General features: G+C 46.2%; 1 protein-coding gene across 1 annotated transcript; it reads left to right on the top strand.

Moving 5' to 3' along the window:
- The first annotated feature begins 9 nt into the window (after nt 1-9).
- LOC147115569 (odorant receptor 131-2-like) lies at nt 10-15603 on the top strand. The gene is made up of 2 exons (XM_085989435.1): nt 10-188; nt 13010-15603. The coding sequence occupies exon 2, from the start codon at nt 13159-13161 to the stop codon at nt 14110-14112; it is 954 nt and encodes a 317-aa protein (XP_085845561.1). The 5' UTR covers nt 10-188; nt 13010-13158; the 3' UTR covers nt 14113-15603.
- Nucleotides 15604-16464: the final 861 nt, after the last annotated feature.

The following is a 16464-nucleotide window of genomic DNA, read 5'->3' on the forward strand; positions in this document are numbered from 1 at the left end:
TAGCCTGAAATAGCATTCAGCAGCTTGTGTTACGACAATATTTGCAGATTCTCTTTGGGCTGAAAGCATTTTATAATCCTGTAAAATGCAATGTTAAAAATTAATTATCATAAAAGCATGCTTCAAGAAAGAACATCAGAATAGGCAATATTTGTTGAAGATCGCATGGAAGATACCGGAAAAGACAGGTAAATCACATAGCTGGACTTAAAGAAAACAAATTTTATTTAGTAAGACGACTAATATAATTGTTTGATCTTGGTTATTCATGGCTATATATTAAAACAGCTAATAACAGGAACTAATGAAAGGGAACTTATGTCTTGTTATTTGGAAAGTACGAATGGGAAAATGAGACACCATCTATGAAAAGAAAACTATTTTATTATTTTTTAAACGTCCTGCCTACCTAAACTTTTAGTTACCAGCGAAGATTCACCAGACTGATACCTGGGATGGCAGGAATGACGTATGAAGAGAGATTGGGTCGATTAGGCTTATGTTCGCTAGAGTTTAGAAGAATGAGAGGGGATCTCATTGAAACTTATAAAATTCTAACAGGACTAGACAGACTAGATGCAGGAAGGATGTTCCTGATGGCGGGGGAGTCCAGAACCAGGGGTCACAGTCTAAGGATAAGGGGTAAGCCATTTAGGACTGAGATGAGGAGGAATTTCTTCACCCAGAGAGTGGTGAACCTGTGGAATTCTCTACCACAGAAGGCAGTTGAGGCCAACTTATTAAATATATTCAAGAAGGAGTTAGATATATTTCTTAAGGCTAAAGGGATCAAGGGATATGGGGAGAAAGCAGGGACAGGGTACTGAAGTTGGATGATCAGCCATGATCTCATTAAATGGCAGAACAGGCTCGAGGGGCCGAATGACCTACTCCTGCTCCTATCTTCTATGTTTCTATGTTTACCTGGAAAGCTGTTTTTGCTTCTCAATAACCTTTGCTGCTAACCGTGGTTACAGCAACATTGCTTCTGGTTATAGTTTTACAAGATAATGGCGTCGATTGTCAATATGCTGCCCAGGGTGAAAGTGGCATTGGGGATTAACCACCAATGACAGAAACTTCCTGATTTTAATTTCCATTGAAAAATATTTATCAGAATATAGGGTAGAAAAATGTTAAGTAATGATTAGATTGTGGAGATCAATAATGCAAAATAAAACACACAGTTATACAAACCGTACAAGAATGATCTACGGTCCAGTGCTACAGACTGACAATGTGCTGTGCCACAGGGTACATTCCACCTCCTGCTCGAGTCCCTGATCTCACTGCACTGTTGGGGAAAACACAGGCAGAGGCCATTGCCCTGCCACAGGTGGAAGGACAAAAATGAGGAAACCAATCACCACCAGGTTGCTTTGGTGTTCATCTCGAAGCTCGCTAACAATCCATTCCCACTTCGGCAAGCAAACTGGAAGTGAATTGCTCCCAAGTCGCTTCAGCTGATTTCTACTGACACCTCCAGAGCCTGAACTTAGTTCGGTGGTTTGAAGATAGTTGACACTATGCTCAGTGCATCTGTGCGATATGGTGTCATGACGCCTGACACAAAACTGCATTATTCATTTTAGAGCCATTTAAAAATATCTTTACCATCACCCCTGGGAGGGACAACCAATTGGCGTAATTTAGATACCATTTCAATTTTTTTCCTCTCTGCTCAACTTTGCCTTTTATAACCTGAACTGTCGAAAACCTCATTTAACTATGTTCTGCGATCTGCAGCTCAGATCTCGACCCACCATTGTGCTGGGAGATCATGCTGACTGGATATGCTGAGTGTTTCAATCTGATGTCACCATCTTTAGCATCAGGGCAAAGCAGGGACTGCTTCACTGCAACACTAAAAATAGTGTGTAAATGCACCTTAAGAGTACTGCTGCTGGTTGCACGGAAAGAAAGTTGCATACCTGCCCTCCTAGAGGGTCTAACAAGGTGGGGGAGGAAACATCAAAATAATAATGGATAAATATCGCCGATAACCAGCTAAAGGTGTGTAGGCAATTAATGAAGGCTGCAGGTTGACAACACATAATAATCATTGGGAATTTCAAACAATTTCATAGAAGTAATCAGTTTCAGATTCTTAAGTAATCAAAAAGGCAAATGGAATGTTGGCCTTTATTTCAAGGAGGTTGGAGTATAAAAGCAGGGAAGTCCTGCTACAATTGTACAGGGTATTGGTGAGACCACACCTGGAGTACTGCGTACAGTTTTGGTCTCCTTATTTAAGGAAGGAGATACTTGCTTTGGAGGCAGTTCAGAGACGATTCACTAGGTTAAGGATCCCCTTGGAATGAGTGACCATAACATGGTTGAATTCCACATTCAATTAGAGGGTGATGCGCTATCAATTACTCAAAAGACTGAGGTTAAGCGAGTAACTAACAGGCTTTTATTAACAAGAGAATGAAGGTGTGCCTCGAGTGGTCGACCAGTCCAGAATACAGAGGGACTGTGGAGCAGTCACCTTTATACCTGGACTCGTGGGAGGAGTCAGCCGAGGCATGTACAGACATGTACGCAGTGGAATACAAACACCCACACAGGCAGGTATAACAGTGGTTTACCACATTCACCCCTTGTTTAAAAATGAGTCCGGCGGGGTGAAGTGTATTAAAAGTTTGTGTATTGGAGTCTCTCCGGAGGTCTTGTCTGCCGCTGTGATCGACGTGGCGACGGCAGGGGTAGTGAAGCTTCCGGCGTCGAGTCCCGCGTAGGCTGGGGCACAGGTGTGTAGTCCTCGTGGGTGTCGAGCGGGTCGCGGGGCCCAGGCGTGCCGTCTGCTGGGGTTGGATACTGGATCGTGGGGGGGGCGGTGGTAGTGGGTAGTGGGTTACTGGGGCCCCCGAGGGTGCGAGGTCTCGTATGGAGACTGTGTCCTCCCGCCCGTCCGGGTACGCAATGTAAGCATACTGGGGGTTGGCGTGGAGGAGGTCGACCCTCTCGACCAGGGGGTCCATTTTATGGGTCCTCACGTGTTTTCTCAGTAGGACCGGCCCTGGGGACGTCAGCCATGGCGGTAGCGATGTCCCCGATGTGGACTTCCCTGGGAAGACAAACATTTTCTCATGAGGGGTGGCGTTAGTGGCAGTGCAGAGACCGAATAGAGTGGAGCGCATCGGGGAGCACATCCTGCCAGCGGGAGGTCGGAAGGCCCCTAGACTTTAAGGCTAGCAGGGCGGCCTTCCAAACTGTCGCATTCTCTCTTTCCACCTGTCCGTTCCCCCGGGGGTTGTAACTGGTGGTCCTGCTTGTGGCAATACCCCTAGCGAGCAGGTACTGGCGGAGTTCGTCGCTCATAAACGATGAGCCCCGGTCGCTATGGATATAGCTGGGGAAACCGAACAGGGTGAAGAGGTCGTTCAGACATTTAATGACCGTGGCACTGGTCATGTCCGGGCAGGGGATGGCGAACGGGAAACAGGAGTACTCATCAATAATATTGAGGAAGTACACATTGCGGTGGTCGGAGGAGGGGAGAGGCCGTTTAAAATCAACGCTCAGGCGCTCAAAGGGGCGAGTGGCTTTTATCAGGTGGGCCCTGTCTGGTCTATAAAAGTGCGGTTTGCACTCAGCGCAGACTTGGCAGTTCCTGGTCATGGTCCTGACCTCCTCAATAGAGTAAGGCAGGTTGCGGGCCTTGATGAAGTGGAAGAACATGGTGACCCCCGGGTGGCAGAGGTCATTGTGGAGGGCCCGCAGTCTATTGATCTGCGCGCTGGCGCAGGTGCCACACGATAGAGCATCCGGGGGTTCATTGAGCTTCCCGGGCCGGTACAAGATCTCGTAATTGTAGGTGGAAAGCTCGATTCTCCACCTCAAGATCTTGTCGTTTTTGATTTTGCCCCTCTGCTTGTTGTTAAACATAAAAGCAACTGAACGCTGGTCAGTGAGCAGGGTAAATCGTTTTCCGGCCAGGTAGTGCCTCCAATGACGCACAGACTCCACAATAGCCTGGGCCTCCTTCTCAACAGCGGAGTGTCTGGTCTCCGGGCCCTGGATGGTTTGTGAAAAGAAGGCCACGGGTCTCCCCGCCTGATTAAAGGTAGTGGCCAGGGCAAAGTCGGACACGTCGCTTTCCACCTGGAAGGGGATGGATTCGTCCACTGCATGCATGGTGGCTTTGGCAATGTCTTCCTTGATACGGTGGAAGGCTAAGCGGGCCTCTGCCGTCAAGGGAAAAGAGGTGAACTTGATCAGCGGACGGGCCTTGTCCGCATAGTAGGGGACCCACTGGGCGTAATAGGAGAAAAACCCTAGGCACCTCTTCAGGGCCTTGAGGCAGTGGGGCAGTGGGAGTTCCATAAGGGGACGCATCCGGTCGGGGTCGGGACCAATGACTCCGTGTTCCACAACACAGCCAAGGATGGCGAGGCAGGTTGTGCGGAATATGCACTTCTCCTTGTTATACGTCAGGTTCAGGAGTTGGGCGGTGCAGAGGAATTTTTCGAGGTTTGCGTCATGGTCCTGCAAGTCATGGCCGCAGATGGTCACATTGTCCAGATATGGGAAAGTGGCCTACAACGCATTTTGATCGACCATCCGGTCCATCTCCCTTTGGAAGACGGAGACCCCGTTGGTGACGCCAAAGGGAACCCTAAGGAAGTGATAGAGGCGGCCGTTTGCCTCAAAGGCAGTATACTGGCAGTCCTCAGGGCAGATAGGGAGCTGGTGGTACGCTGATTTCAGGTCAATGGTCGAGAAGACGCGGTACTGCGCGATCTGGTTGACCATATCAGCTATCCGGGGGCGTGGGTAAGCGTCCAGCAGGGTGTAGCGATTTATTGTCTGGCTGTAGTCGATGACCAGGCGCTGCTTCTCGCCGGTCTTAACGACCACAACCTGGGCTCGCCAGGGGCTGGTGCTGCCCTCAATAATCCCCTCCTTCAGTAGCCGCTCCACTTCGGTTTTAATGAAAACCCTGTCCCCGGCACTGTATCGCCTGCTCTTTGTGGCGATGGGCTTACAGTCGGGGGTGAGGTTAGCAAACAGTGGGGGGGGGGGGGTGACTCTGAGTGTGGAGAGGTTGCACCTGGTGCGCGGCGGGCAATTTGGAAGCTGCTGGCTGCGGACTGTGAGTGGGGTGAGGGGTCCACCGTACGCCATCGTAACACTTTTAAGGTGGCACTGAAAATCTAACCCCAGTAGAACGGCAGCGCAGAGGTGGGGCAGGACCAGAAGTTTAAAATTATCGTACACAGTCCCGTCTACTAAGAGTGTCACCACGCAGTAGCCGCCAATGTCCGCCGACTGGGACTCGGAGGCCATAGAAATCCGCTGGTGTGCAGGCAGGACTGGGAGAGAGCAACGCCGCACCGTGTCGGGGTGGATGAAGCTCTCCGTGCTCCCAGAGTCAAAAAGGCAGGTTGTTTCATGACCATTTACCTTAATGTCCATTGTGGACCGGGCCAGTTGGTGCGGTCTCGCTTGGTCCAGCGTAACGGAAGCCAGCGTAGGGGTCGGTGTGTCGCTGCGGGTATCAGATGAGGCGGTGTTGAGGGCCTGCTGCGTCCCGGCTGGCGTCCAAGATGGCGGCGTCCATGATCCCCATGTGGCTGGAGGCGTCCAAAATGGCTGCTGTTCCGGTGGTTCGCACATGGCTGGGGAGGCCCAAGATGGTGGCCCGCACGGCCCACACGCGGCGCTGCTGGGGTTCGGGGTGGCTTTGGCCCTGCAGACGCTGGCGTAGTGTCCCTTCTTCCCGCAGCCCGAGCAGATCGCATTTTTCGCCGGGCAGCGCGCTCTGGGGTGTTTGGCCTGGCCACAGAAGTAGCATTTCTGGCCTTGGGACACTGCTGCGGTAGTTGGGCCATTGCTGGGATGTGGCTGGGGTGGCACGGCGCTATGAGACGGTACTACCGTGTCCCAGGCTGTCGTTCCCCACGGCATCCACGGTGCAGAGGAGTAGGCATCCATGCCCCGGTAGGCTGCGTCCAATGATAGTGCGAGTTCAGAGGCCTTGTTGAGGTCGAGGTCACTCTGCTCCAACAGTCGCTGTCGGGTGTAATTGGACCTGTGGCCCGCTACAAAAGCATCCCGGATAAGTTCCTCTGTATACACGGCGGCCTTTACATCCTTACAACCACAGGCTGGGCCAAGCACAGACAGTGCATGAAGGTATTCCTCGGTCGATTCCCCAGGTTGTTGTTTACGACTCCCCAGGAGGTGCCTGGCATACACCTCGTTCACTGGACGCGTGTACTGGTCCTTGAGGAGCTTGAGAGCAGCCGTGTACGAGGTCGCGTCCTGGATGACCGGGTACGCTCGGTGGTTCACTTTGGAGGTCAGGACATCCAGTTTGTCCTCATCTGATTTGACCGTTGCAGCGGAGGCGATCAGGAATCTTTCAAAGCACCTAAGCCAGTGAGCAAACTTGGTGGATGCGTCCGCCTCCCGATGGTCTAAGTCCAGGCATGCTGGTGTGAGGATCTTCTCCATTATAAAAAATCTTGTTAATAAAATTGATGCGCTATCAATTACTCAAAAGACTGAGGTTAAGCGAGTAACTAACAGGCTTTTATTAACAAGAGAATGAAGGTGTGTCTCGAGTGGTCGACCAGTCCAGAATACAGAGGGACTGTGGAGCAGTCACCTTTATACCTGGACTCGTGGGAGGAGTCAGCCGAGGCATGTACAGACATGTACACAGTGGAATACCAACACCCACACAGGCAGGTATAACAGTGGTTTACCACAGAGGGTGAGAAGGTTGGATCTCAAACAAGCGTGCTAAGCTTGAATAAAGGAGACTATGAAGGTATGAGAGCGGAATTGAGTAGAGTGGATTGGGAAAATAGATTAAAGGGTAAGACGATACATGATCAGTGGTGTACATTTAAGGAGTTATTTTACAACTTCCAAAAAATATATATTCCACTGAGAAGAAAAGGGTGTAAAAGAAAAGACAGCCATCCGTGGCTAAGTAAAGAAATTAAGGATAGTATTCGACTAAAAACAAGGGCATATAAGGTAGCCAAATCTAGTGGGAGGATAGAGGATTGGGAAAACTTTAAAAGACAGCAAAAAATAACAAAAAGATTAATTAAGAAAGGGAAGATAGATTATGAAAGTAAATTAGCAAAAAATATAAAAACAGATAGTAAGAGTTTTTATAGTTATATAAAAAGAAAAAGGGTGGCTAAAGTAAATGTTGGTCCCTTAGAGGATGAGACCGGGAAATTAATGGTGGGAAATATGGAGATGGCAAAAACACTGAATGAATATTTTGTATCAGTCTTTACAGTAGAGGACACTAAAAATATCCCAACACTGGACAAACAGGGGGCTAAAGGGGGGGAGGAGCTAAACACGATCAAAATCACTAAGGAAGTGGTACTCGGTAAAATAATGGGACTCAAGGCGGATAAATCACCTGGACCGGATGGCTTACATCCTAGGGTCTTGAGGGAAGTGGTGGTAGGGATTGTGGATGCATTGGTAATAATTTTCCAAAACTCCCTGGACTCGGCAAAGGTCCCGGCAGACTGGAAAACTGCTAATGTAACACCCTTATTTAAAAAGGGCAGTAGACAGAAGGCTGGAAACTATAGACCGGTTAGCCTAACATCTGTGGTAGGTAAAATTTTGGAGTCCATTATTAAGGAGACAGTAACAGGACATTTGGATAATCATAATTTAATAGGACAAAGTCAGCATGGTTTTATGAAGGGGAAGTCATGTTTGACAAATTTGCTGGAGTTCTTTGAGGAAGTAACGTATAGGGTGGATAAAGGGGAACCAGTGGACGTAGTGTATTTAGACTTCCAAAAGGCATTTGACAAGGTGCCACACAAAAGATTATTGCTTAAGATAAAAAATCACGGGATTGGGGGTAATATTCTGGCATGGATAGAGGATTGGCTATCTAACAGAAGGCAGAGAGTTGGGATAAATGGTTCATTCTCAGACTGGCAATCAGTAACTAGTGGTGTTCCGCAGGGGTCAGTGCTGGGTCCCCAACTCTTTACAATCTATATTAACGATTTGGAGGAGGGGACCGAGTGTAACATATCAAAGTTTGCAGATGATACTAAGATGGGGGGGAAAGCAGTGAGTGAGGAGGACATAAAAAACCTGCAAGGGGACATAGACAGGCTAAGTAAGTGGGCAGAGATTTGGCAGATGGAATACAATACTGGAAAGTGTGAGGTTATGCACTTTGGCAGGAAAAATCGTAGAGCAAGTTATTATTTTAATGGCAAGAAACTGGAAAGTACTGAAGTACAAAGGGATCTGGGGGTCCTGGTGCACGAAACTCAAAAGGTTAGTATGCAGGTGCAGCAAGTGATTAAGAAGGCCAATGGAATGTTGGCTTTCATTGCTAGGGGGATAGAATATAAAAATAGGGAGGTATTGCTTCAGTTGTACAAGGTATTGGTGAGACCGCACCTGGAATACTGCATACAGTTTTGGTGTCCATACTTAAGAAAAGACATACTTGCTCTCGAGTCAGTACAAAGAAGGTTCACTCGGTTAATCCCGGGGATGAGGGGATGGACATATGAGGAGAGGTTGAGTAGATTGGGACTCTACTCATTGGAGTTCAGAAGGATGAGGGGCGATCTTATTGAAACATATAAGATTGTGAAGGGGTTGGATCGGGTGGATGCGGGGAGGATGTTCCCGATGATGGGTGAAACTAGAACTAGGGGGCATAGTCTTAGAATAAGGGGCTGCTCTTTCAAAACTGAGATGAGGAGGGACTACTTTACTCAGAGGGTGGTAGGTCCATGGAATATGCTGCCCCAAAAAGCTGTAGAAGCTACATCATTACATAAATTTAAAACAGAAATAGACAGTTTCCTAGAAGTAAAGGGAATTAAGGGCTACGGGGAGCGGGCAGGAATTTGGACATGAGTCTAGGTTCGGATCGGTCATGGGCCTGTGGGTAGCGGAGCGGGCCCAGGGGCCGTGTAGCCTGATCCTGCTCCTATTTCGTGTGTCTAATTCTGTTAGATTCAGGAGATGGTTCTGTGATAGTAGATTGGCGCTTAGGATCAGATCAGCCATGATCTTATTGAATGGCGGAGCAGGCTCGAGGGGCCGATTGGCCTACTCCTGCTCCTATTTCTTATGTTCTTATGTTAATTCCAGAGATGAAGGATTTGACTTATGAGGAAAGGTTGAGCAGGCTGGGCCTATACTCATTGGAATTTAGAAGAATGAGAGGTGATCTTATCGAAACATATAAGATACTGAGGGGGCACGACAGGGTAGATGCAGAGAGGATGTTTCCTCTCATGGGGAATTCTAGAACTCGGGGGCACAGTCTCAGAATAAAGGGTCGCCCTTTTAGAACTGAGATGAGGAGGAACTTCTTCTCTCATAGGGTTGTAAATTTATGGAATTCTCTGCCCCAGAGAGCCGTGGAGGCTGGGTCATTAAATACATTTAAAGTGGAGATAGACAAATTTTTGCAAGCTAAGGGAGTGAAGGGTTATGGGGAGCGGGCTGGGAAATGGCTTTGAGCCCAAGATCAGCCATGATCTTATTGAATGGCAGAGCAGGCTCGAGGGGCCAAGTGGCCTATTCCTGCTCCTATTTCTTATGTTCTTATATTCTTAACAAAATAATACAAAAGCAGATGCTATATTCGATTATAGTTGATTAGTAAACTTGAAATGGTAATTGTGTGGGTCCTAGTGATCATTTCCTAGATACATTTAATATTGTGATATTCGTCAAGGCTATCAGCTAGAGGGTATTCCAGATTTTAGAGGCAGACAGTTTTTTAAAAATTTCAGATCATGCACCAGGACACTAAATATTACAATAATAATGTTGCTATCATATTAGGGACTGACTTTAACACTGCTCTACTGTTAGGGATAGCCTTAACCCTGCTCTTATGTTCGGATTAACTTTGACCCCACTGTTATTTAGGACTAAACTCAACCCTAGATTTACAAGGATGATACCAGAAATGCGAGGAGATACCTATCAGGAACGGAGGAACAGGCTGGGTCTCTTTTCTCTTGAAAAGAAAAGGCTGAGGAGTAACCTAATAGAGGTCTTTAAAATTATGAAAGGTTTTGATAGAGTGGATAGAGAGAGAGCGTTTCCACTTGTGGGGAAGAGCATAACTAGAGGCCATCAATATAAGATAGTCACCAAGAAGTCAGATAGGGAATTGAGAAGAAACTTCTTCACCCAAAGAGTGGTAAGAATGTGGAACTCGCTACCACAGGGAGTGGTTGAAGCGAACAGTACAGATACATTTAAAGGGAAGCTAGATAAGCATATGAGGGAGAAGGGAATAGAGGGTTATGCTGATAGTGTTAGATGAGGAAAGACGGGAGGAGGCTTGAGTAGAGCATAAACGCCGGCATGGACTGGTTAGGCCGAATGGCTTGTTTCTGTGCTGCATATCCTATGTAATCCTATTCTAAAGTTAAGGCTAATTAATGTTATCAAGCACAAACTTTAACCCTACTCTGGTATCTAGAATGAGCTTTAACCCTGCTATAATATTAGGACTAACTCTAACCCTACTATAATATTGAGACTAACTTTAACTCTGCTCTGTTATTTAGGACTAGCTTTACCCCTGATCAAATATTAGCACCAACTTTAATCGTACTCTACTTTTAGGGCTAGGAACATAGAAGCAAGAGGAGGCCATTCAGCCCTTCAAGCCTGATCCACCAGTCAGTTAGATTATGGCTGACCTGTACCTTAACTTCATTTATTGCCTTTGCTCCATATTCCTTGATAAATTTACCGAACAAAAATGTATTGATCTCCGTCTTAAAAATTTCAATTGACCCAGCACACACTGCCCTTCCTAGTTTGGTATCATCTGCAAATGTAGCCATTTTGCATTGAATTTCAAAATCCAAATCATTAATGTAAATGATAAAGAGTAGTGATCCCAACACTGAGCCTAGAGGCATCTCACTCAGTATGTCCCCCAGGACTCTGACGTTACCCCTCAACCAGTACCCATTGTTTTTTACCCTTCGGTCAGTTTCTTATCCATTCCTACATTTTGCTCTGAATCCCCATAGCTTTGAGTTTAATTAGTCATCTTCCATGTGGAACTTGATCAAATGCTTTTTGGAAGTCCAAAAATACAGTGTTGTAGAGTTCACTACAGTCAATTTGAGGTGCCACTTCCTCAAAGAAATCAAGGGGATTGGCCAGGCAGGATCTTCCCTTTCTAAAGGCATGATGAGTGTTGTTACTTGGGTCAATGTTCTACAGTTAATCCTCAAATCTACAGCAAAGTGCGACACTACCTTTAAGCAACAAAAAAATGTATACTCACTTTATCCCCACATCTACTTTTTTGGTAAGCGAGACACATTAAACAATGCTGTTCATTCATGCCAGTTGGGCTATATTTACACAGTCAGTGATATCACTGTTTCCTCCAAAGCCTCACTGCCTTCGCGCATGTGTGTATACCCTGAATTGTGCAGAAGGAGGGAACTAACTACTGTAGTAGGGCCCATTTCATCTGGCTGTACACATGATCAGTTTACTCATTATAATTCATTTCTAATGATTTAGGATATCGAATTTCAGAACCATTACCTCCCCCACCCAACCTAGATAACTAGTGTGTTCGGTGTCTCCTCTGGTTCCAACACCATCATCAAGTTCGCGGATGACACCACGGTAGTAGGCCAGATCACCAACAACGATGAGTCAGCCTACAGGGAGGAGGTCCAGCATCTCGTGAAGTGGTGCGCCGATAACAACCTGGCCCTTAACACCAAGAAAACAAAAGAAATCATTGTGGACTTCAGGAAGTCCAAAGGCGGAAGTCACACCCCCATCCACATCAATGGGGCTGTGGTGGAAAGGGTGGACAGCTTTAAGTTCCTCGGAGTCCACATCACGGAAGACCTCTCCTGGTCCCTCAACACCTCCTCTCTGGTGAAGAAGGCCCAGCAGCGCCTATATTTCCTAAGGAGGCTGAAGGGATGTAACCTGTCACCCCTGATCCTCTCTAACTTATACCGCTGCACTATAGAGAGCATCCTGACAAACTGTATCACAGTATGGTATGGCAGCTGTAGCTACTATGACCGGAAAGCCCTGCAGCGGGTAGTCAAAACTGCCCAACGCATTACCGGCACCCGGCTACCGACCATAGAGCACATATACCAGAAACGCTGTTTACGGAGGTCACGGTCCATCATCAAAGACCCTACCCACCCCAGCCACAGTCTGTTCGCCCTCCTGCCATCTGGGAGACGCTACAGATGCATTCACACCCGTACGACCAGATTTAGGAACAGCTTCTTTCCCAGGGCTGTCATCCTACTGAACTCCACAAATAAACTCTAAAGCCTGCACATCTGCCAATGCACTTTATTATGGTTATATTTATGTTAATATACTACAAGCCAAATGTATGTTGAATGTTTAAATGTCTTAATCCAAATGTACACTCTCGGGAGCCGCAAGCCTACATTTCGTTGTACTGCACTTGTGCACTAACAATGACAATAAAAGTTGATTTGATTTGAAGCAGCAATGGTTCATACTACACATTATTCTAGTCACTGTTGCTAGCAAAAAGCAAAAGTCCCAGCTCATTCCCTAATACGTAAGTACTAATGTATGTGAGATTCTTTAAACAATGGCTTGCTCATGGCCACTGGACAGCCACTTCTGTTCAATAAAATCAACAGCAAGGAAGTTGATTAAAGACCAACAGCTCACTGCTACCCCTTCCTGAGCTTGTTGCAGCAACTACGGGAAAGAATATTCGATTCTTTGGAAATCATACACCCGTTCTTTATAAACACATTCATGACTTTGCTATTCCTAGAATGAAGAAGAAATTTCCCCCAATAATTTTTGGAGGATGTGATATGAATCCACGTATCCTCTTCAGTAAAGTGTGCTCAGACATCAGATCTATCAGTAATTATACATCCCTTAAGACATGTTGCTATCACTTTCATCGCTTGTGTTGATATGTTTGATTTATTTCAGCTGAGTTGATTATTTTCTATCTTTTTGACCTTTATAGAATTGCAGTTACGGATAACATCAATCCACAGTGATGCGCATAAACTAAAATGACAAGATGGCCTTTAGTAAGTGTAACTACCTTTGATGGAGAAATAACTTTGCACGATTTGTTCATTTCATTTACAAAGAAGAGCATTAAACGGAGCCATGAACAGCTCCAATGAGACTTCCGATTACATTTTTAACATGGTGAAGACTTCAGTTTATCTGACTGATTTTATCATCACTGCTGCATGCAGTTATGTAATACTAAGGACAGTGCAGCAAGAGTTGGAATTAAAATGTGAGACCAGATACATCCTCCTGTGCCAGCATCTCATCTATGCTTCTATATATTTCGCCTTGGGCACCCTGACAAATGGTTTTCGACTCTTCAATATCAACGCGCCCAGGATTCTTTGCTGGATCCTGCTCACAGTGCAAATGACATTCGCACAATGCATTATGCTAACTTTAACCCTAATGTCCTTGAACACTTGTCTGGCTATCTGTTGGCCTTTGCGATATAATTCACTTGTCGATTCAGCTAAAAAGAAGATAACTGCAATAATGTGGATATTAGCAATGCAGAATCCATTGTGGTCAATAATATATCAAAGCCTGAATGTCTCATTGGCATATATCATTGAAAATGACAATAGCTGTCCTAATCCAATGAATGGAGTTGCTTCAAGACAAATTGGAATTGTTTTTATCCTTCTGTGTTTCGTCTTGATTGTGTTGAGCTACTGTTTAATATACAGAGAAGGAAAAAGGGCTGGACACTTTGTCACCGCAAATGTTCAAGCAAGGAAGACTATTCTTATTCATGGTGTGCAATTATGCTTTATCATTGTCCCTGTTTTGATCACAATCGGACTAGGTAAAATGCCTAAATTAGCAACGTTGTATCTGGTCAATACTGCCATTTTCTCTGTGGGCCAGTGCCTTAGTCCTGTGGTCTATGGCCTCAGATGTAAAGAGCTTCGAAATAAATTAACTAAGACCAAATTCTGCTGCTGCACTTTTAGAATTGGGAAGAAAAATGGTGGCATTATTCAGCTGAGTGAAAGCCTTGCCACTATAACTGATACCCAGAGCAGCCAAGTCTGCAATCCCTGACTATTGCATTGCTATTCTTACCAGTCTTGCATTACAGCATTTCAAAGAATCATAGAATGGTACAGTACAGAAAGAGGCCATCCGGCCCATCGTGTCTGTACTGGCTCTTTGAAAGAGCTATCCCATTAGTCCCACTCCCTGGCTCTTTCCCCATATCCCAGCAAATGTTTTCCTTCAAGTATTTATCCAATTCCCTTTTAAAAGTTATTATTGAATCTGCTTCTACCGCCCTTTCAGGCAGTGGGTTCCAGATCATAACAACTCTTTGAAAGAGCTATCCAATTAGTCCCACTCTCCTGCTCCTTCCCCATAGACCTACAAATTTCCCCCCAGTATTAGGAAAATATTGTTAGGAAATAAGGTAAATGTTTCAAACTGTAGAAAATATGCTGTTTTTTTGTATGTACAAGTGATAGTTATATTAATGGCCTCGATATTTGTATTTAAACAATTTTACAGAAAGGTAAATATTATTTGCAAAAATAAACTAAACTTAGGCTGCTGTTATACAGTGGATACCAGTTTGAGACTATTACCTGCTTATCGTGCCAGGGAGTCGACAGAACTGAATTTCATGTGTTGTCAGTTTTGTATTAATCTCTAGTTAGGGAAAGCAGAAGCTGTGCTCATTGGAATCCAAATGCTGGTGCTCTGCTTAATTAAAAAGACAAAAAATAAGTTTAAAAGAGTTACCAAATGATTTTTTGGACCTTTTAGAAACTTTAAAAAATCTGAGGCACACCAGTTGCAGTTATAGCTGCCTTATATTGGATTGACTTCAAAACCGAATTAAAAAGAATATTGTAGCCATGACTGTCTAAAGCACATCTAATATTTTGACATAATATCATCAGACAGTAACATTTGAGCAGTTTTTTTTTAATTGAAGAACCTGGGTGAAGGGTTAAATAGCCCAATGTAGGATCCCCTAAAAGTTGAAAAGAGTCGGATAGAAGATGAGGTAAATCATGAAGTAGTGATTATTAGGTGACACCAAGCTTTTGTTATAAAAGCCTTTGGTCAATAATGTCTATTAGGAATCGTTATAGGCAATGAGACAAAATTGATAACACCATCTAAAAGTCTGCCTACGTGGTTAGGATTGTGGCATTAGGTAATGGAGTGAAGTCATTTTCATCTCTGCTGCTTGGATTCAACTCCAGCTCAGGTTTATCTCTGATGGCTGCAAGAAGTGAGTTCGGGGCCACCCTGAATCCAATTTCTAGTGAATGTGAGTCCACAGTGCAAACTTGCTCATATAATTTGATGCTAACTTACATGATTTAATAACATAACTTTGTGGCAGTCTTACAGAGTCCATTATAGGTACAATTTTATGGACATGATTCTCTTTTCCCTCCATTTGCCAATTGTCTTCTCTCCCTCTGGTAGCTCCCCGCCACTGTCGCCCCAACTGAAATCAGCTAAACCAGCACAGACCATGTACCGGACCTGGCACCATCCTGGTGTATTCACTGGATAAACTCACTGAGTTATCAGGGAGCGGCGGACATGATGCTATAAATTTTACAAAACAAAAATAAATCTCCCCTTCTTCCCCCACTCTTATTATTAACTGAATATTAGTGTCTTCATACAATTCGCATGGTGAAATTATATTTAATTTTCACTGTGGCACAGACTTGGAAACAGCAATGCTGTTAGGATAGATATTGGGCTAAATATTCGGTGGCGCCAAGCTCGCCTGGGCGCCGGAAGTCCCGCCCCGGAAGGAGCCAGGAGCGCCAGTGCGATATTCAGTTTGAGCGCCCCAAGAGGGACGCGCGGCGCTGCTTGAGGCGCCCCGCGTCCCTCTTGGGGCGCTGAAACTGAATATCGCAGCGCAACGTGCTGCAGCGCCACATGCTGAGGCACGGCACGCTGCGGTACTGCAGGCCTTCCCCCCCTTCTTAAAGGGGAGGGGCCTGCACCAGCACGAGCATCGGTTGCGAGTGCTGGCAAAAGAGCCCGGCACCGAGGAGGAGTGCCGGGCTCTCGGGACACAGCCGCCACTGCCCGGGGGGGGGGGGGGGGGGTTAGGAGGCCGGGGAGGGCGGCATGAGGAGGTGCTGGCAGGTGGCCACCGAAAAAAATGGCCGCCCCGCACCTCCCCTTTAATTAGCGCCACTACCGTCACAGGTAGGCCCCCTGAAAAGGTCGCGATTTGCAACCGGCGCTACGGGGGGGGGGGGGGGCGCGACCCAATATCACGTTCGGGGCGGCAGCGGGGCGCTGTGCACACCGATGACGTCATTGATGGCGGTGCAGCGCTACAGGCTAACGCCGCCATTAGCGCCCCGCTAAATTTCGCGCGATGCGTGGCCAGTGGCGCTAAAGCCACTGAGTGCCCTC

The sequence above is a fragment of the Somniosus microcephalus genome, chromosome 6 (genome assembly GCF_052327205.1).
Source record: "Somniosus microcephalus isolate GS21.2 chromosome 6, FLI_Smic_1.0, whole genome shotgun sequence".
NCBI lineage: Eukaryota > Metazoa > Chordata > Chondrichthyes > Squaliformes > Somniosidae > Somniosus > Somniosus microcephalus.